Source organism: Pongo pygmaeus, chromosome 9 (genome assembly GCF_028885625.2).
Source record: "Pongo pygmaeus isolate AG05252 chromosome 9, NHGRI_mPonPyg2-v2.0_pri, whole genome shotgun sequence".
Taxonomy (NCBI): domain Eukaryota; kingdom Metazoa; phylum Chordata; class Mammalia; order Primates; family Hominidae; genus Pongo; species Pongo pygmaeus.
Window position 1 is genome coordinate 96695707 of NC_072382.2, and position 19469 is coordinate 96715175.

The 19469-nt window shown below is 38.3% G+C and overlaps 2 protein-coding genes across 4 annotated transcripts in view; one reads left to right on the forward strand and one right to left on the reverse strand.

The window, feature by feature from the left end:
* Window positions 1-16777, reverse strand: part of SESN3 (sestrin 3) — a 67567-nt gene extending 50790 nt beyond the window's left edge. The window contains exons 1-3 of one of the 3 annotated variants that reach the window (XM_054438160.2): window positions 16420-16777; window positions 10515-10564; window positions 8746-8778 (exon numbers count right to left, since the gene is read on the reverse strand). In XM_054438160.2, the coding sequence (XP_054294135.1) occupies window positions 8746-8754 (9 nt within the window). In that variant the 5' untranslated portion in view covers window positions 8755-8778; window positions 10515-10564; window positions 16420-16777. Of the gene's footprint in view, window positions 1-8745; window positions 8779-10514; window positions 10565-15043; window positions 15173-16419 lie in introns of those variants that run through there. The other 2 variants (XM_054438158.2, XM_063671364.1) reach the window with 2 other exon arrangements.
* On the forward strand, window positions 2378-18661 carry LOC129008729 (basic proline-rich protein-like). The gene is made up of 4 exons (XM_063671660.1): window positions 2378-2399; window positions 14916-16443; window positions 17141-17205; window positions 17726-18661. Exons 1-2 carry the CDS (start codon window positions 2378-2380, stop codon window positions 15656-15658), a joined length of 765 nt encoding a protein of 254 aa, XP_063527730.1. The 3' UTR covers window positions 15659-16443; window positions 17141-17205; window positions 17726-18661.
* Window positions 18662-19469: the final 808 nt, after the last annotated feature.

Here is a 19469-nt window from a genome sequence, read left to right on the forward strand (position 1 = left end):
CCTTTCTCAAAATTAAACATTTTAAATAAAACAATAGCTTCGGTCTGGGGGAGGGGAAGTAGGAACAGTCAATCACAGCAATTTGGGAAAGATATTAATTCAATGAAGACCGAGTTAATTCCTAAAAATTGTTATCTAGTTTGGTGAACTGCTGAATTACAATGACATTCAGGAAAATAAATACCTGACATGTAGTAAACGGTCTGTGTCCCCTGTGAATTCAACTGGCCTTGACAAACAAATATCTATCATAAAATAATGAACTTAGTATTTGAACGTGAATTTTTCCTAGAAATAATTGTAAACCAATTATGTGTCACATATGCTCTAGAAAAGGTATGTATCAAGTTTCTGTGAATCCAATCTAGCTTTTCCACTGATTTATGTCTTCATTTTAGAAATCCTTTATCTTAAATAGATTGATATACAATAGACAGCACACTGCATTTTAGTTTCTAAGTGCTCTACACTTTCTGTCAAATAGTTGATGATCCATAAACAATAAAATGTGTTAAGATGACCATAAAGGTAGAATAAAAAGAAATGGCCTTTTATAGTAACAATGGACTCCTCTTTGACAGTCATGTAATGTATACCTATCACTGAAAAGGCAATGGACAGGTTAGGACTGCTAGAGGACATATTACTTCATTTTTGTGACATCACAGCACTTTTTATGAATGATAACATAGTAGTTTATTAAATGCAAAATTTACTAAATATACACTGTCACAATGAGTTCAAATTTTAGTAGCACTCTAAAATGAAAAATGAAATGCTTCAGCACATTGATGGCAACATCCTAGGTAATTTCTTATTCAGTGTTTTTAAAAATCCAATTGTTTCTATAAATAATCTACATCTAACTACAAATGGAATTATCATTGAGGTACTTATTATCAATTCATTCCATTTTCCATTGTGACAAATATGTTCTCCACAACAGCTCTAATAAAAATCTAATCATTAGTAAAGGAAGTAAGATAAAATCACATAGATATTAGCAATAATTAGTAAAGGAGGCAAGATAAAAAAAGACAAACGACACAGATGTCTTGTAGTTTAAAAGTTTAACATCAATTAAGAGTAAAATACTGGCCAGGCACAGTGGCTCACACCTGGTAATCCCAGTACTTTGGGGGGCTGAGGCAGGTGGATTACGAGGCCAGGAGTTCGAGACCAGCCTGACCAATATGGTGAAACCCTGTCTCTACTAAAACTACAAAAACTAGCTGGGTGTGGTGGTGCATGCCTGTACTCCCAGCTACTCAGGAGGCTGAGGCAGGAGAATCGCTTGAACCCTGGAGGCGGGGGTTGCAGTGAGCCACGATCATGCCACCGCACTCCAGCCTGGACAACAGAGCAAGACTCTGTCTCAAAAAAAAAAAAAAAAAGTAAAATATTTTCCACTACTTTATGCTTATACATCATGTGAATTTGTTTTTTAAAACCACATGTGTTTAGACTAGTGATTACTTCACAAGATAAAAGACAGATAAGAAAGGTCACCCATATCAATGTACGCATTTTGTGCATTTAATTCTCCCATATGTAATCATAAAACTGCACAACCGTAACAAGAGTTAGTCAGGGGACTCCCTGTCAAATCTAATTTGAAGCATACATTATTAAACTGCTTAACTGTCGGCCACTGTGGCTCATGCCAGTAATCCCAGCACTTTGGGAGGCCAAGGTGGGTGGATCACTTGAGGTCAGGAGTTCAAGACCAGCCTGGCCAACAGGGTGAAACCCCTGTCTCTACTAAAAATACAAAAATTAGCCGGGCATGGTGGTGGGCACCTGTAATCCCAGCTACTTGGGAAGCTGAGGCAGGAGAATTGCTTGAACCCGGGAGGTGGAGGTTGCAGTGAGCTGAGATGGCGTTGCTGCACTCCAGCCTGGGCGACAAGAGCCAGACTCCGTCGGAAAAAAAAAAAAAAGCTTAATTGTCAATCCTCATTTCAAAGGAAGAATTCTGACTGAATAGGGCTTGAATCTTGCACACTGCACTAGTTACGTCATGGCTTGATCTGGGTATCATTAGATCCCAACCATGGAACGCATCACATACTGATGCTTTCACAAATGTGCAACCCAGATAATGGTGCCATATTAATTACATTGATTAAATGCTCAGTGTGCAATTTTAAAAGCTTATCCCTATAAAAAGTATTCTGAATGACTTGATTTTCCATTTTTTAATTACTGACATCCACCACTTCTCATCAGAGGAAGGGTTTGTTTCTGCTGAATAATCTTCCTCTCACAACACTCTCCAACAACAACACTCACATATTCCTGCATCAGGTACCACCTTTGCCCCCTCTGGAGTGAGTGTACGTTCATTTATTACATGACACATTTCTTGAGCACCACTATGCTAATGTTGGTTGGGGAAGGTAGGTAGAGAATTAGGATTTTAAGACAACAAGACAATTAGTTCAAAGCTTTACAATTACTTACTATAGAAGAACTACTGTGCTTATGTGTATGGCCCGTAAGCCCAAAATATTATTACCCAGCCCTTTACAGAAAGTTTACCAAATCCTACTCTTGACTGTAGTGTCAACTGGGAGGCATAACCTTGAAGATCTCTATAAGACCCAGGCATATGTTGCAAGTCATCACGCTACGTAGGTAAAAACTCTGATGTTCTCATTCTAAGTTTGTTCAGTGCCTAACAGGTGAGAGCACTTAATGTTTCCTAAATAAATTAATTAATTAAAGATATTCATATAGTATTCAGTGATTTATAAATGTTAATAGCCTTAACATTTCTTGCCTAAGAATCTGAAGGCCAGTAAAAGGTAATAGCATTTGACATACAATTCTGATAAGCATAAAATAGCAATCTGTACAATTTTACAAAAAAACCTGTTTCTACATTCCCATCTACCTAAACATATATTTACCCTCTTTTTTTTTTTTTTGAGACAGCGTCTCGCTCTGTCGCCCGGGCTGGAGTGCAATGGCGCGATCTCAGCTCACTGCAAGCTCCGCCTCCCAGGTTCACGCCATTCTCCTGACTTGGCCTCCCGAGTAGCTGGGACTACAGGCGCCTGCCACCACGCCCACTAATTTTTTGCATTTTGTTTCGCAGAGATGGCGTTTCACCGTGTTAGCCAGGATGGTCTCGTTCTCCCGACCTCGTGATCCGCCCGCCTCGGCCTCCCAAAGTGCTGGGATTACAGGCGTGAGCCACTGCTCCCGGCCATATTTACCCTCATTTTTAAGAGCACCAAATACTAAATAGGTTTCTTGTATAATCAAAAGAATACTTACTAGTTTATGCACATTTTGAGTGTTCAATAATGCACTTTGCCTAAAGAATATTAGAAACTAGAGCTTTAGTTATTTTTAATAGCTACACAATATAAAAATTAATCTCATGAGATTATATACATCATACTCTATTAAAACAATAAAACTACAACACAAATAGATATTCCACACCCCAACTGAGAATTCACTAATTTCAAGTAACATACAAAACAGTTTTGATAAAATAATTTGAACATTACATGGAATTTAGTGCTAAGGTATCTTACTTTAGCTTAAATGCCATTTATTTTTATTAGTTTTAAGTTTTTTTTTTCTTTACTGGAGTACATTTGCTGGACTGACTTGTTTTACTTTACTAATTTACACCAAAAAATTAAGATATACATATTAAATGTCTAATTTTATATCAAAGAGGAACTTTCTGGGTAGGTAAAATATTATTTCTTTTTCATCTGTGTTACCTTAAAGACAAAAATAAATAATAACAAATATGCCACCCCACTTAAAATTCACCATGCTGGGCCCAAACCTTGGTCAACACAAAGTGAACAAGGATAAGCCAGCTTGATATTGGCCATCAGTTGTCCCAACACCCTGCTTATTATTACCCAACTTTATCTCTTTCTTCATTTCAACTCCTAGCTATATATTGGATGGAACTTCATTAACAGTTTTCCTATTAGACACAGCACAACTGACAAGCACATCCTTGGAGTAAACATATTGAAAAATATTTTTTTTTTTTGCCAAAATCATTACCTTTTTAATGTTTAGTAAACAAGTTAGGAAAGACAGTCTCTAGAGAAGCAGTTACTTGAATTTCAGGATATATGTTCCTCTGGAAACAATGTTATACCCAGTGGTTAGGTTTCTAGGCTAATTAACAAATGCCTGAACATACCTGTAATATTAACAGTACTCTGGAACTTAACCACATATCTTACTGTGTTTCTATGGAAAACTCTCAGAATCAGAGTTCTAACTTAAAATAAATAGCAGAACCACATCTCACCATAAATCCCTCTCCCCAGCACAAACCCTTTCTAAGACTGGAAACCCTTCTAGAGATGTAGATTCTGTAGACTATAGGGGATGTAGGTAGGGGAATGATAACAGCCCAACGGTTTCTTTGCTTCCTTTAATCAAAATTTTTGTCTCAACATATAATGAAAGCCAAATGAGTGGTGGAAATGAGCATTCATGTTATTATTTATCTTCATAAATAATAGTTTTACTGAAAAAAATTTACCAAAAAGTGAGAATATTTCTTAGAGGTCCAATTCGCAAGACACATACTTAAAATGTTTCCAGATAATATCTTTTGTCACAGACACTACAGCAGTATTAAATAATTCAATGTTATTGAACTAATTAATGACTGGTTGGCAGGAGGAGGAGGGCAAAGTATGCTGGTAAGTTAGGAAAAAAAAATCCTGAGGTTAAGAAAGGATGGTCACATAATTAGGATTTACACAGATAGAAGAGATAACTATATAGGTTAAAACTGTTCAATAAGAACTTTAATGTGTTTCTCAATAGATTTAATCTTATAAAATGATTTTTTGCATTTCTAATGTAAAAATAAGATACAATACATATGAATTTGAAATCACTCCTATAAACTCTTGAATAATCACATCCTATTAAGTTTCATTAGTTTTACATTTTATAACAGCCTTTCACACAAAGAAAAACATGAAATATAAGACAAGGCAGTGTTTATACCTGCACAAAGAGCCAGGCTTTGGAGTTCAACCTGGTTGCAAATCCTAAGTCTGTCACTTACTGGTACTATAACCTTTAAGAAGTTAAGAATGCCCTGTGAGCCCTAGTTTCTTTATCCATAAACTGTGAGTAATAATTCATCGCAGGTTAATTGTGATGCTTGAATGCGATAACATATGTAGAGTTTAAATGCTTAGCACATAAGTAGTATTCAGTAGAAGCTATTGTCATTATAGATATTATAAAATGTGTTTTGAAAGTAAGAGTCACAGCCGGGCTGGGTGGCTCGTGCCTTTAATCCTAGCACTTTGGGAGGCCAAGGCAGGCAGATCACTTGAGGTCAGGAGTTCGAAGCCAGCGTGGCCAACATGGTGAAATCCCGTCTCTACAAAAAATACAAAAAATTAGCCGGGCATGGTGGTGGGTGCTTGTAATCCCAGCTACTTAGGAGGCTGAGGCAGGAGAATCGCTTGAACCCAGGAGGCGGAGATTTCAGCAAGCCAAGATGGCGCCACTGCACTCCAGCCTGGGTGACAGAGTGAGACTCCAACAAAAAAAGGAAGTAAGAGTCACAGTCTCAGATAATTACAATGATCTTCTACAAAACCCAGCTTTAGCTACCCATGAGGTAAATATGATCTTTCTAATATTCAGGATATATATTGATAACTGAAAAGACATTTCATTTCTTCAACTGACTAGTTCCATCTTTTCAGTATAGGAAGATATAAAAATAAAATATGTATCTAAAAAGAAGAACATATCCTTCCACTACAAGTAGCTATTAATTAGCAGAGAATAGAAAGAAAATAAGTCTTACTAAAATACATATTTTATACTTGTTAAGAAGTCTCTGGTGGTGCAAGAAATAATATGGCCCTAAGTCAGCCATTTTAATTTTTGGTCATATTTATTCACATATGATATTTTCAATACATTCTTTGTAAAACATAAGGTTAAATGCCTGTCATACCTTATTAGAAGTTTTGGGCAGCATAGTGCAAGATATTTCAACCAGCCTAAATAGGAATAAAATATCTCATAATATTCGTGTGTACCTCAAGGGGCGTCAATATACTGGCTCATAGACCAATAAATGACTCACTTCTGCGTGGATCTAAAAAGTAAAGGCTAGTTATGGGGTAGTCTGGGCCTATGAACAATTCTATTTCACATTTACCAAGGGAGTGCCTGCTGGCCAAGGGGTTCATAGCTGGTTTGGGAGACTTTCAAAGTAAAGGGCTTGTGGGGAAGTGGAAGACTGAAAGGCTAAGCCAGAATTCTAGAGTCAAACTGGAACCCTAGGCTCACCTAGAATCTTGGAAGTTTGAAGGTATACCCTTAACTACTCAAAAACAGCCATCCCTTATAAAACACTAACAGATTCCAAGAAGTGGAGCATGTGTCCATTTAAAAGCAATGGCCACTTTATATTTCTGAGAAGGACCAGCAGCTAAGGCTGGTGTCTTGACCCTATCTCTTTGTGGGACATTCTTGCTCCCTATTAGAATTTCCTTCAAAAGTGATGATATTTAATTGAAAGATTTTCATGGCCACAAGGATAATGAAATGCTTGAAAGCAAAAACAAAGAAACAAAGAAGTCCAGGCACCAATGCACTAAAAGATTATTTTCTCAAATAATCTTTGCTATTGCACTTCTGAAAGTGTTTCTTATAAAGAGAACAAAATAAAGCCATAGAAGAACAGACATATTTTGGAAAATAAGAAAAGTTTTCATATTATTGGCTATATTGTATTGTATCTAATATAAATATACTACTGACATTTTTAAAATAAATGTCTTTAAATCAAAATCCTATTTTGCTAACAATAAACTCTCCATTAACTAGATCCCAAATAAGAGGCAACCTAGTAGGAGAAAGGTTTATGTAATTGTTAATTTTAATTCAGTATGCTAAGTGCAATAAATGCAGTGCAACTGCATATCATGGCAGTCCAGAGGATAGAAGGAGAAGGAAGAGTTGGAAGATTAGAAAAGGCTTTTTGGAAATGTCATTAGACTTTTGAAGAACAGTCTTTCTTCAGATTTTTGAAAGACAAATAGGAATTCTATATGGTAACTACAGGTTTAGATTATATAGGATATATATTTTAAATTGTTTAAATCACACAGGTTTAAGGAAACTGTTATGGGGACACATGACTAAACGTTTTGACTTGTTAGCGTATTTACTTTATACAGTGAATTCCACTTCCTCCCCGCCATCTCTACTGCTATCACAGTGATGTCTAAGGGACAAGGACAAGTTAGATACAGCTAGTCACTTATAGGTCTCAGCAGATCTAATCAGACAGAGTAAATAGACCCTTATGCTTATGCCTTCAAGACCACACTGAATGCAGGTAGTTGCTGGCTGTCATAGCTTTTGTGTATAGTGTACCACAACTCCCCCCCGACCCCCGCAAACCCATCACACACACACAATAGAAAGTCCACTATACCTTTGTGGATTTATTTAGGAACTCCCACATTCAGAGCTATCCCATCTCCTGTTTACAGCAGTGGTTTTGTTTTCCTTTGTCTTAATCTTAACAATGCTTGTTATCAGTACTCTGCATTAATAGTTCTGTCTCTTCTCTCTCTTTTCTTGTTCCTTCTGCTGCTGCTTCTCCCACACTTCTCAGCTTTCAAGCCAAACAGACTAATCTTGCTACTCAGGGTCTTTCTTTCCCTTGCAGCCAAGAACCAATCAATTAGGTATAATGGACATAATTTTTGGATTTGACCTTTCTTCAGCTGTTGCACAGTACTAAAGGAGAATATTCCTTCAAAGTGAAGGAACTTTGTTTTTTTCCCTCCCTGGTTTATATCAGAAAAATGATGCTCATGAAAATTAGGGAAAGATCATTTCTAGTTAGCCAGTTACTGTGGTAGTAGAGAAGCTTCTAGGATGTCACTGAAAAGGCGGTAGGCAGCATCTGCAAGTGATACACACACCAAACAGAGGTAACTGAGTTGACTTTATCAATATTTTCTGTCAGTGGTATTAAGCTTTTTATTTTCCCCATAGAATTACACCATATACTGGCATCAGTAGTAACTCTGGCTCAGTAGTTCGTAAATGTCTTGGTCCTGGAACCCCTTCAGACTCTTAAAAATTATTGAGGACCCCAAAGAGCCTTTGTTTATATGTGGGTTATAACTGCCCATATTTACTGTATTAGAAATTAAACCCGAGAAAACTTTGAAATGTTTAAAATTCATTTAAAATAGTAATAAAATCTATTACATATTAATATAAATCACATATTTTTAGGAATAATTGTATTTTCCAAAACATAAAAAGTGAGAAGAGTGACATTTACATTTTGCAAATCTCTTTAATGTCTATTTAATACAAGACAGCTGAATTTCCCCAATCTGTTGTGATGTGTTTTGATTGAACTATGTGTGAAAAATCAAACCTGACATAGCTATATAGTTGGAAAAAGAAGATAAGTGTGAATATTTTTCTTTGATACCACACTAAAACTCAACAAGTATAGCTTCTTAAAGGTTAATTGCAATGTGGTATCTGAAATCATATCCATGACCTCAACTGTTTATATCATATTAAAATCCACTTGTACATTTTGCGGTTTAAATGGATTTTACCCATATATGATTTTGATAAACACTTCCTCAAAAATAAGCAAAATGATCCTGAAAACTAGAGGAAAACAACTGACAATAATCATTGTCAGTGATTAAAAGAATGGTCAGATCCAAAGATTACCTTGTCCATTATGCTCTAATTGGCTGCTCTTGGCTGAAAAGGAAAGAAAGAACCCAATTAATAATGTCTTTCTCTGTTGGTCATTTGAAAAATATTGGCTCAATGAGTTATGTAAATCTTTCAAATACTGACAAATTTTATTATAGATTATCAAAAAATTACATCCACTAATATCATACTTGATCTCAAGGGGACAGCCTTTAAGAACCAGGAAGCTTTAAGGCTACTGGTGACAGATACATATTTTCAAAAATTCTAATTTTTCCCTGAAAGCTTGAATTTTATCACTGGCAGCAAATAGTGTCAATTGGTTTCCTTGAATTTTCAGGGTTATATTACTCATTTATAAGATAATGTTTATCAAATACCCAGGTCTGAGTAACCAAAGTTTGTCTGACAGGTGTTATTTCAAGTAAAAATGGGGTTACATGAAAAAAGTGGCTAGTTCAGCTTGCAACTAAAACAACTGCACAAGTTTTCTCCTTGAGCCAACCAGTTTGCTATGCAATGGATGCACTTTATACACTTTCCATTTTGTCATATGGGGTATTAAAAAGATGCACACAAAAAGGTCAAGCTTTAACAAAATTTAAATTTTCACTGCTTCTTCAAGGACATTCAGTGATATTGAAATTGTTTCCCCATTGTTCAATGTGCAGTGGTAAAGAATACAGTGATAACTGTTTGGTGTCACTAACCTGATTAATACTAAGGGGCTAGCATAGTTTTACCCCCACTGCTTTTGCTCTCAGTGAAGAAGGCAAATAAAGTCTTTGTATAATTATGAACACAGTTTTGACCTCTCAGGCCTTCTGAAAGGGTTTTGGACCCACAGGGATCCAAGCACCATACTTTGAGAACTGCTGCTTTATCTTATTAAGGAATTAGCCAAACAACTGTTAGATAAAAGTGGCCAGCTTACTCTTCTCCTACTACTTCAGTTAATCTACAATAGTATTTAAAGTATGGCTAACTTTCATGTTTCCAACCAATATTACCTGGAGAATCTTCGGTATCTTTGGGCAGTCCACAGATGCTGAAGCTGGGAGTAGGGATATTCCCTAGCAGCCTCAATATTGCGGAGGACAATTAGAAACAGCTTATTACAAAGGCAGTATTAAGAATTAAATGGATTTCTTTGTTATTAGTTGTATGACTGAGACCAGGCCACTTAAATCTTCTCAATTTGTGAGAATCAACTGAAATAATGTGAAAGCACCCTAAAAACTGTGAAGGTCAACACACACTTAAGTTATTATAATCCAATTCTTTCAAAGGAAGAAAATGAAAAGGCTGAAGAGATGGGGAGAAAAGGTTAAAAGACTTTTACTTCCATCTCTTCTCCTAAACTAAAATAATTAAAAATTTTTGCTTTACCCTAGATTTACCCCCCCTTTTATTAAGCACAATTTTCCTTAACTCTTAGTCTTTTCAAACTAAACACCAATTCCCCTTATCTGCTGAAGTGTCAAGGAAGCAATTTAATTATTTGAGAATCAAAAGTCAATGCCTTGCTATTTAAGTGCAGGGGTGGGGAAGGGGCGGGGAATACAGATAGAAATATGGAAATCAAAAATAAGTTAAAAAAGTCATTCTGACTAAAAGCATAATCTTTACCTCTCATTTACAGGCAATAATTAAACAGGACAGAAAAGTGAGTATTAACCAAATTACTCAGTATGTATTGAAATATATTCCCATAACACAAAAAGAACTAACATAGTCTGGGAAAATGGAAAAATATATAGACTTGTCCTTTTCTTTCTTACGTGGCTTACAAAGTTCATCAACACACATCTCTCTCCAACTATACAGCAATCTGTAAGGCAAGTAAAAATTATCAACATTTTACAGAGAAAACTCTGCTTCAAAATCAAAAGATCTGTTAAAGACCTAACTGCAACCACATCTGTGGCTTCCAGTATCACTACATTAGTAGTTATGTTTTGTATTTATTTAGGGTGGGGAGTTGGGGGAAGCAGGAGAACACTTTTTACAAATTAAATGTTCTATTGAACCTGAACTATAAAGCATATAAATACACCAAGCAACTTTCAAGTATTTTAGTAATAAAGTAACAACTACTGATAACAATAAATTTGTGCTCTCACAAGTAAACATTTAACTTAATATGGAAGGAATTCTTTTTAAAAAGCCAGTGCCTTCACAATCAATGACAATCTTTCTCATACATGACACAGTAACAAAAAAAAATTCAAACATCTGTACAAAGATAGCAGAACAAATTGTAATTCAAGACCTGCACAAGAATAATTCTGTAATGAAAGATAATGGTGTGAAGACTCCAGTGTATTAAAATTACGTGTACATATTTGGGGGTACCCATATTTTTAAATTACAATTTTAAAATAAGTTAAAACATACTTAAAAAATTTAATGCAACTCAAGCATTTTAAAACCCCAAAGAATCTTAAGGGTCCATACGAAGCAGTTTGAAAACCATTGCATAAAGGTTTGCCATCACGAATTTACTACTTGATTTCTGCTTAGGATATTTAAGATAATCAAGTTAAAAACTGCCTTTGACAATCAAAAATATATAACACAAGAAAACTGATTAACCAAGGCATAATGTAACTAATGGTCCACAGATAGAGCAAATACGTTTTATTGGCTAAACCATATAAAGTTGCTATTACTTAACAATTTTGACTATAAAAATGAGGCTCATATAGTTCAATCTAGTATTTTTCTTTTTTCTTTTTTTTTGAGACAGAGTTTTGCTCTTGTTGCTCAGGCTGGAGTGCAGTGGCGCGACCTTGGCTCACCACAACCTCTGCCTCCCAGGTTCAAGCGATTCTCCTGCCTCAGCCTCCTGAGTAACTGGGACTACAGGCACACGGTACCACGCCCAGCTAATTTTTGTATTTTTAGTAGAGACGGGGTTTCACCATGTTGGCCAGGATGCTCTCGATCTTTTGACCTCGTGATCTGCCCACCTCGGCCTCCCAAAGTGCTGGGATTACAGGCGTAAGCCACCATGCCTGGTCCTCAATCTAGTATTTTTCATTTTGACAGTATCTTTGTTTATAAAACCATCAAAAAGCGGTCAAAATATATGATCATATAACAAAGTGAAAAGTGCAATAACAATACAAAGATATATCATTATAACTATCTTAACATTAAAAAAGTTGAAATGTTAGATCCTTTAAACTTAAGAGCACAAAACTATTCATTTAAGTAGCACTAACTGCTCAATACCCAAAGTACACTGTAATATGCCAATTTTTTATTTACTGGAAGATGAGTGGACTGATAATTACCTACCTTCCTCAATGCAGTTTGACACATGACTTTTCAAATTAAAGGATTATGTTCTTCTAGTTATCACTAGAATTTCTTCAAGTAAAAGATTAAACTTAAAAACTCGTTAACTTTACAAAATAAATAGAAGCATTTCCTCTTTTATTAAAAACTTTACTGAACTACCTCATTGACAATAGAGCAAGTTAGACTTAAGAGTTAGGGATTTCAGGATAGTTTTGATGGTTCATTTATTTATGGATATGGTTTACCTCTCCATTCTTTTTACTGACCTAAGGTTACCAAATTAGATACATTCAATATTTTAATAAGTCTCTTTATTTTGGAGGATACTAAATCAAAACTGTAAACAGACTTCTAAGAATAAATGTAATTCTCATACAATATACAATTCAATATTCAGGCATTGGGTTAAACCAAATTATTTCATTTGAAGGTGAATTCCATTCCTTGTGAAGTTCCCCTAAAATTCAACACACTGCAACAAATTAAGCCACTTACTGAGAGAATAACACTTTCTGCCCCATATAAAGGTGACCCTTCTTCCATCATTATATAGAAATATAAAAGCAAAAGTAATTCACACTGGATGAGCATGAGTTTCATTCTTCCATTATGAATGAGACTGAACAAACATTCAAAAGGCTATGACTCACTTGGCTACATTACTGAACACTTTATTAAATGGAAAACAAGATAAATTCTAAGAATCACATTTTGAGAGTTATAGATGACTTTTAACTTAGAGTTATATCAACAAGAAAAACATGTCTTTATTAGAAATAAACTTTTCATTGTTATTTTAAGAATGATGAAACATTTAAAATGCTACATACTGATTCTCTTAAGAGCACTTCAAAGTGGCACTCTTTAAAAAGCTGCAAATGTTGCCAAGTCATGTTATAACTGGCTCAAAGAATCCTATTTCCATTAAGTTATTTCATGCCACTGCATGAATCAATATTAAATACCTTGGAGTTACTAAAAACTGGAATACTGGCAGAGATGTGCACAGCAATTATAAAATGTGAAAATGTGAATACTCTTTTTCCACGTTTCTTTTAATAATGGCCAGAAATGAGGATGTTCTTTCTAGGTAAACAGAAATAGTTTCTTAAAAGCTAAAGGAAAGATGTAATATCTTAAATGCTAGCAAAGTGTCATGGATCCATAGCCATAGCTCTCTCAAAAGAAAAATGAAATACATTTTGAAGCCTAATATTACCTCCAAACATTTTATTAGCCTAACAAATTGCCAGAGCCATTAAAAAAATTTTTTTATCAAAGTCAATACAGTGCTCTTTTTCCTTATTCAATTAAAAAACATAACTTGCTGTCATTTTAACCAGGCTGCACTTTAATCAAACGTGTCTTAAACAACACATTTTTTCATGTCAAAGACATAACATAAATTTAAAAATTAAGAAATAAATTTTTTTGAAAGCTAAGTTCAGATGACATCTGGCCCTGCAGTGAAAGAGTTAACATTCAACTAAGCTGATCTGCACTTCTGATCCATTACATTTCTCACAAGCTACCCTACAATGAGCTGAGCAAGTATCAACTGTAATTTGATCCTAGAGTTTATGGAAAAAAATAACTGCACATACTCATCACGCACATTTAATAAAAATCTGTTTCAAGAAAAACATATCCAATAAACACAATTTAAGGCATATTTAACTGTTCAATTAACCTCAAATCTGCAATCCCTTTGCTCTCACGCTCTCAAATAAAATAGGAAGAAAAAAAAAAGCAGCAGCCCTACTGCAGGGAAAAGAGGCTTGAAAAACAACTTTGATTGGCACTTGGCCTGACCCACAGAGGAAGAAAAACAGTTTTTGGACAAAGAGAGCAAATATTTGAGCTTGCTTACTTATGTGCTTTTTTCTTTCTTCCTTTTTTTAAAAAAAAATGTAGAAAGAACAATCCCAAAGTGAACTGTATTTAGAGATGTTGACTAAAAATGGTACTATATTCATCTCCGCTTTCAGTCCCGATGCATTTGCACAGCTCAGCAATTTTAATTCATTTGTAGTGAACAAACAGAAGCATCTCACCTAACGTTTCCACTTAATAAAATGTAAAAATAGAGTTTGAATACGAATAAACTGATTATAATATTACTTTGGGGCAGTTGTTAAAATCTGATCAAAAACTCTAGAGACCTTTTTTTCATTCCCTTCCCCATCCCTCTCACCCTTCCCCACGGGGCGATTAAGCCAAGTAAGCTAAACAATATTGGAGTAAACTTTCTATCAGTCACTCTAGGAAGCAGCAATAAACTGACGGTGCGCCTCATTTTTATGGATCAACACGGGGGGAGGGGGGTGCTAAGGAGGAATAACCCACATCCACCTCAGTCTCCTCCTCCCCCAACCCCAGCCTCAGGAACTGGCCAGGTCGAATTGCATCTCCCATGGGCATAAAGTTCAAGATGCTTTACTGGTTCCTTTCGAGACTGAACTACAGACACGGGACGACCATCCGAACAATTTGAAAACGGGGGGGCGTTGAGCAAGGCGCGCAAGGCAGAAGCAACCGAATAAACAAAAACGATACTCGCAAGAGTTAGCCACAGCAAAGAGGGGCCAGGTTCCTCGGGATCCGACCCAGCTGCTCTGATTTCACAACGACCTCCATCAACAGCTAAACTGCACAGGGAGGAGGATCGAACGGATCCCTCCCGCCCTCCGCCCAAGGAGCCGACCCGGGGTAGCAAGGTAGGGAAACGAGCCGTAAAGGAGAGCAAAGGCACCAAATAAAAGGAACAAGGGAAGAAAAAATATCCCAACCCCTCCAGACTTGGGTCTGTCCCGGCGGAAATAAAAAGCTGCAGCAGTCCAAACCCTCCCGCCCTCAACCCACGCCCCCTTCCTCAGTCCCTGCGGAGGGACGGTGCCCGGGGATCCCTCTCAGCCTCCCCCAGTGCGCGCCCGGGGACAAGCCGCCCGAGCCCCGGCCGGCAGGAAGCGACCCTCGCCGGCAGGACCCCGGGCCGAACCCGTACCTTCCGCAGCACTTTCCGGCAGTTGGTACAGAGCAGGTAGTTGGCGGCGGCCGACGGGCTGCTGCCGCCCCGGTTCATCGTGGCTGCGGGCGCCGAGGCGAGAGCGGGCGGAGGGCCGGGTCCGGGCTGTCACTGCGGCCACTGCAGGGCCGGTCCGTCCCCCCGCCGCCAGCCGCGATTCCGCCTCAGCCTCCTCAAGGCGGGATGTCGGGAGGAGAGGCGACTGCCCGAAAGCTAGCGGCACTGCCAGAGGCGACCACCGCGGCAGCTGCCCCAGCGACGGCGGAGACGGCGGCGGCTGCTCCTCACCGGCCCGTTGTTCCACCCGCCCCCATCCTCCAGACCCCCGCCCCCGCCAGGCTAGGACGAGCAGCCGCCACCACTGCCACCGCCACCGCCGCCGCCGCCGCCGCAGCGTCTCAGTGCGGCCCCGCCTCCGCCGACCCACCACCTTCACCACCTCCACGCTCCGGCACCGCCCCTCCCGCCAATCGGACAGCTCCGGCTACGCCCCCAGGGCGCCAGCCCGCAGCCAATGAGCAACGAGAGCCCGGCTGGGAGTCGTGCCGGCCAATCGCAGGGGCCGAGGAAGCCTTGAATCTCCGGGCAAGTTAAGTTTATCTCCGAGGCTCGGAACTGAAGGGAGATGGCGGTTAGCTAAGTAGTAGGGTAGCAGGGAACAGTTTGCTCTCCTCTGCCAATAAGAGGACGAGGGTGTGTCATATGCAAATACACTGCCCTCCAAGCCCCACCCCCAAGATAAGCTACGCCCCCTTCTCTAGGTCCCTGCAAAAGTGGTGAGGAGAATGAGATAAATAGTTGGGAGCTAGAGCTCGCTAGAGAGTCTAAGATTGAGCTAAATATTTCCTGATCTCTCGAGAAAGGGGGAGGGGAGTGGGAGGATTAAATGTTCCTTCCTTCAGGACAGTGGTTAGGCTTTCTCTCCACGAAAATCTAACTTTAGCTGTAAAGAAGACAGCAGTTATGTAGCACTTTGTATCCAGGGATCTCAAAGAACTTTATGCATCATTTATTGTGAACCTTGTTTTGCAAAGACTTCAGTTACTTGAGGCTTGGGAGGCGGTTAGGGGATAAATGTCTGAGTTATATATATATTTACGCAAGTAATCGAGTTTGAGGGGAGAGACATAAAACCTCTGGTTTAGCGGTTTCCTCCTGTTTCTGAAGCATCTTCTAGCAGTTATCTTAGAGATGTAAGTTCATTTACTTGTCCAGCACTAAAAGGCCAAAGGGGCTTGTTTTCTCACCCAAAAGACCTTCCTGAGGCAGCTGTTTGGATACATGCAGAGCACAGCGCCCTGCTCAGAAAGGAAGGTTCAGAGAACAAATTGCCGTTTAAAACTATTGGGACAAACCTGCCTCTTCTAGAGCTTAAAATGGTGAGTCAGGGTTTTAGCGTCCACGTTCCGCGGAGAGAAGGCAGACTTGACTGGGGAAAACGCAGGCTGACCGAGTGTGGGGGGACAGACGGGTAGGGGAGCCAGGTCTCCCGAAGGGGCTAGCAATGCGTGTCCGAGTCGAATGCGGGTTCCGGATGCTAGACGCCCGCAACCTGCTCCCGAGTGAGAACAAAGGCAGGCGCAGAGCGAGAACCTGATTGGTGCCCGGTCCTCACTCGTGTCCTCCGGGCCCCAGAGATAACTTGCATCGCCTACTGGCAAGGAGCTCTGTGCTCACTGGAGCCCAGCTCCCCACTCGGCCATGGCCGTGGCCACAGGACTATGCATTATGACATCACCTGTTTTCGATTTTTAGAACCTAATCAGTATTCTCGGCTTCTCCTTTTTTAAAGGTCTCCAGCGTACCAGCATTTGTGAAGGCCTGCAGTTCGTAGAATGAAATCTATGTGGAGATGATTTAAAAGAACGGTTTCACTTGTTTGCATTTCTTTCTTTTCTTTTTAATTAAAAACAAAACAAAACAAAACAAAACAAAAAAAACCCTGGTTTCCTTAGGGATTCAGGGTGGTGTTATGCAAAATCGGAAAGGTACACTTGGAGGAGCTAGGAAGTTTAGCATATCAAAGCTATTAGACCAATTTGTGCGGTTAAAACTGCCAATCTCATTTCTCAACAGCTGTCTCCTCTCTGTCCGTTTTTAGAGACCAACACATATAAACCAAGTCTACACAAGGAACAAAGGTAATGGAAATCTGCTAGTATCAGGTTTAAATAGAGTAGAAAACCCCAAAAGGGTCTAAGTAATGTAGTTGGGTAAAGGTGTTGATCCATTTAGCCAGTGTTAGCTAAAGGTCGCTTGATGCTGTGTAGACATATATAACTAAAGAGCAATGGTGTGGGGAAGGTGCTTAAGATTCAGTTAGAAGAAACTGTAAAAGCAAGTAAATTCAGAAAAGGAAGGAATTACCACATGCCCTTCAATGCAGAGAACCAAGAAATGCAGGGAGAAAGTCAGCAAGGCACAGTTTTTCTAAGAAACACATATGTGTCCCCATTTAGTGGTAAATTTCTTGGGCTATATTCCTGGCTGGTTCTGGCTTTTAAAGCAGATTTTATGTGAGTACATTTTAAAGGAAAGGAGAAATTGAAGGATGAAGTGAATTTTTGTGCAGATTGAATTTTCTCAAATAGTATTTTAAATTCATATTGTTTTCTAGTACATTCTTCTTATAACCTTTTCTTTTCTTTTTTCACTTGACAGCTAAAATCCTTTCGAAATGAGTTCCTTTAAGTTCTTCAGTAACTAAATCCCCCAGAAAGGAAAGCAGAGAGAATCTAGCCCTATACAATAACATCCTCTAACAAAGATTGCTAAAGGAAGATTTTAGTAGATGAATATCTTCAATAATACATGGTCACATACATGTATCCGACCATATGATGGCTCTCTGCACCAAATTCCTCCAAACTATTATAATATGTATTGTCTGTAGTGCTATTTATTTGGCAGTTAATCATGTATTGCACTGTGACATTTCTTATACTGAACCATTATGTATGTGTTTATATTCTGCCCTCAGCTACTCAATGCCAGTACCTTATTCTTAACACAGCAACCACCCTTTCTGGTCTGTCGTCACACCCTCATCCCCATCATAGTTGTTCTCCTCTCTCATGGAAATGTTCAGTTTCTAGACATCTCCTTTCTCTTCCATTCTTCACCTGACCTTCCTTCCTTTCTTGGCCTGCCTGAATACCATAAAGGGAATTTTATTTCAAACCCAGGATCACACTTAAGAGGAAAAGAAACAAAAGCCAGTTCTTTTTATTGCACATAGAACAAGGAGAAACTCCACCCCTTTTGTTGTCTGGTATGTTTAAAACAAGAAAGAACTTTAGAAAGGTAGGATATGAGTGAAAATTACAACCAATGTTGAGAACTACTTTTTAATTTTTTGTTACAAAATTGGGATGATACTTCATTAAACATTGTATATCATTTCAAAACTGTTATCTCATAATCATTTTGCTTGTTTTGAATTATTCTTTTAAAGTGTAGTTTTTTTAAGCAAGGAATCCATAAAATCACATGGCTTGTATGTACCATAACTTACTTAATCCTTATGCTATTGTTTAATATGTGGGTTGTTTCAGATTTTTCATGATTGTAAATAACAAAATAAACTTCCTCATACTTAAGTTTCTGGCAGCATCTCTGATTCCTAGGCCCGGAATTTCTGAGTAAAAGGGTATACATATGTCTTAAGGCTCATGGTGCAACTTGCTATAATATTTTGTGGAAAGATTTGAATAAGAACACAGGTGAGAGCAATCATTTGAAAGCTATCATTCTGCATAAGGCCCATCAGTATTCCACCTACCTCTACCTTAATCCCTTTCCCTTCTTCCTTCTGCCTGGTGAATATCTTCTGTTGAAGCACTTCCTGAATCAAGCACTTGTCCAAGCATCCATAGTGCCCCTCTATACCTCTTCTTTACCAAAAAGCTCACTAGGGAAATGATAGGTTTACCTCCTGTTTTCTCGTTAGGCTTCAAACCCCTTGAAGGCAGGGATAGAGTAACATTTACTTTGTATCCTTGGCTCCTAGCTCAACCGATAGGGAAGTGCTCAAAAAAATTTTGGAGAAAGTAGTGAGTTCCACTCTTTATAAAAGCACCCCAATAAATGTGAATTGAATTGTTCGGAAAAATCCACTGCTTTGAAGCAGAGAGATTAGGTTCATGTTCTTACCTGTCACCAATCCTTCTCTGACATTGAACGTATTAACCATTATGGGTTGGGCGTCATTCTCTCTTTTATAAAATGAAAGTTGTTACCACAAACCAGAGGTGTAGGAAGGGTTGAAGGAAAATTTTTGTGTTTAGCACGTTTGATTGAAGTTACCCTGTTAATAATATGCTGTGACTTTGGACTTGAAATTGTTTACTTCTTTAAATATTCTCATTCTATTGACCAAAGAACTGAGTTCCTCTATAGTTTCAAA

Coding starts and splice junctions, on each gene's coding strand:
- LOC129008729 (XM_063671660.1), top strand. CDS start 2,378: ATGCTAATGTTGGTTGGGGAAG. Junction 2,400..14,915: donor GCTAATGTTGGTTGGGGAAG/GTAGGTAGAGAA, acceptor CCCCTTCCTCAG/TCCCTGCGGAGGGACGGTGC.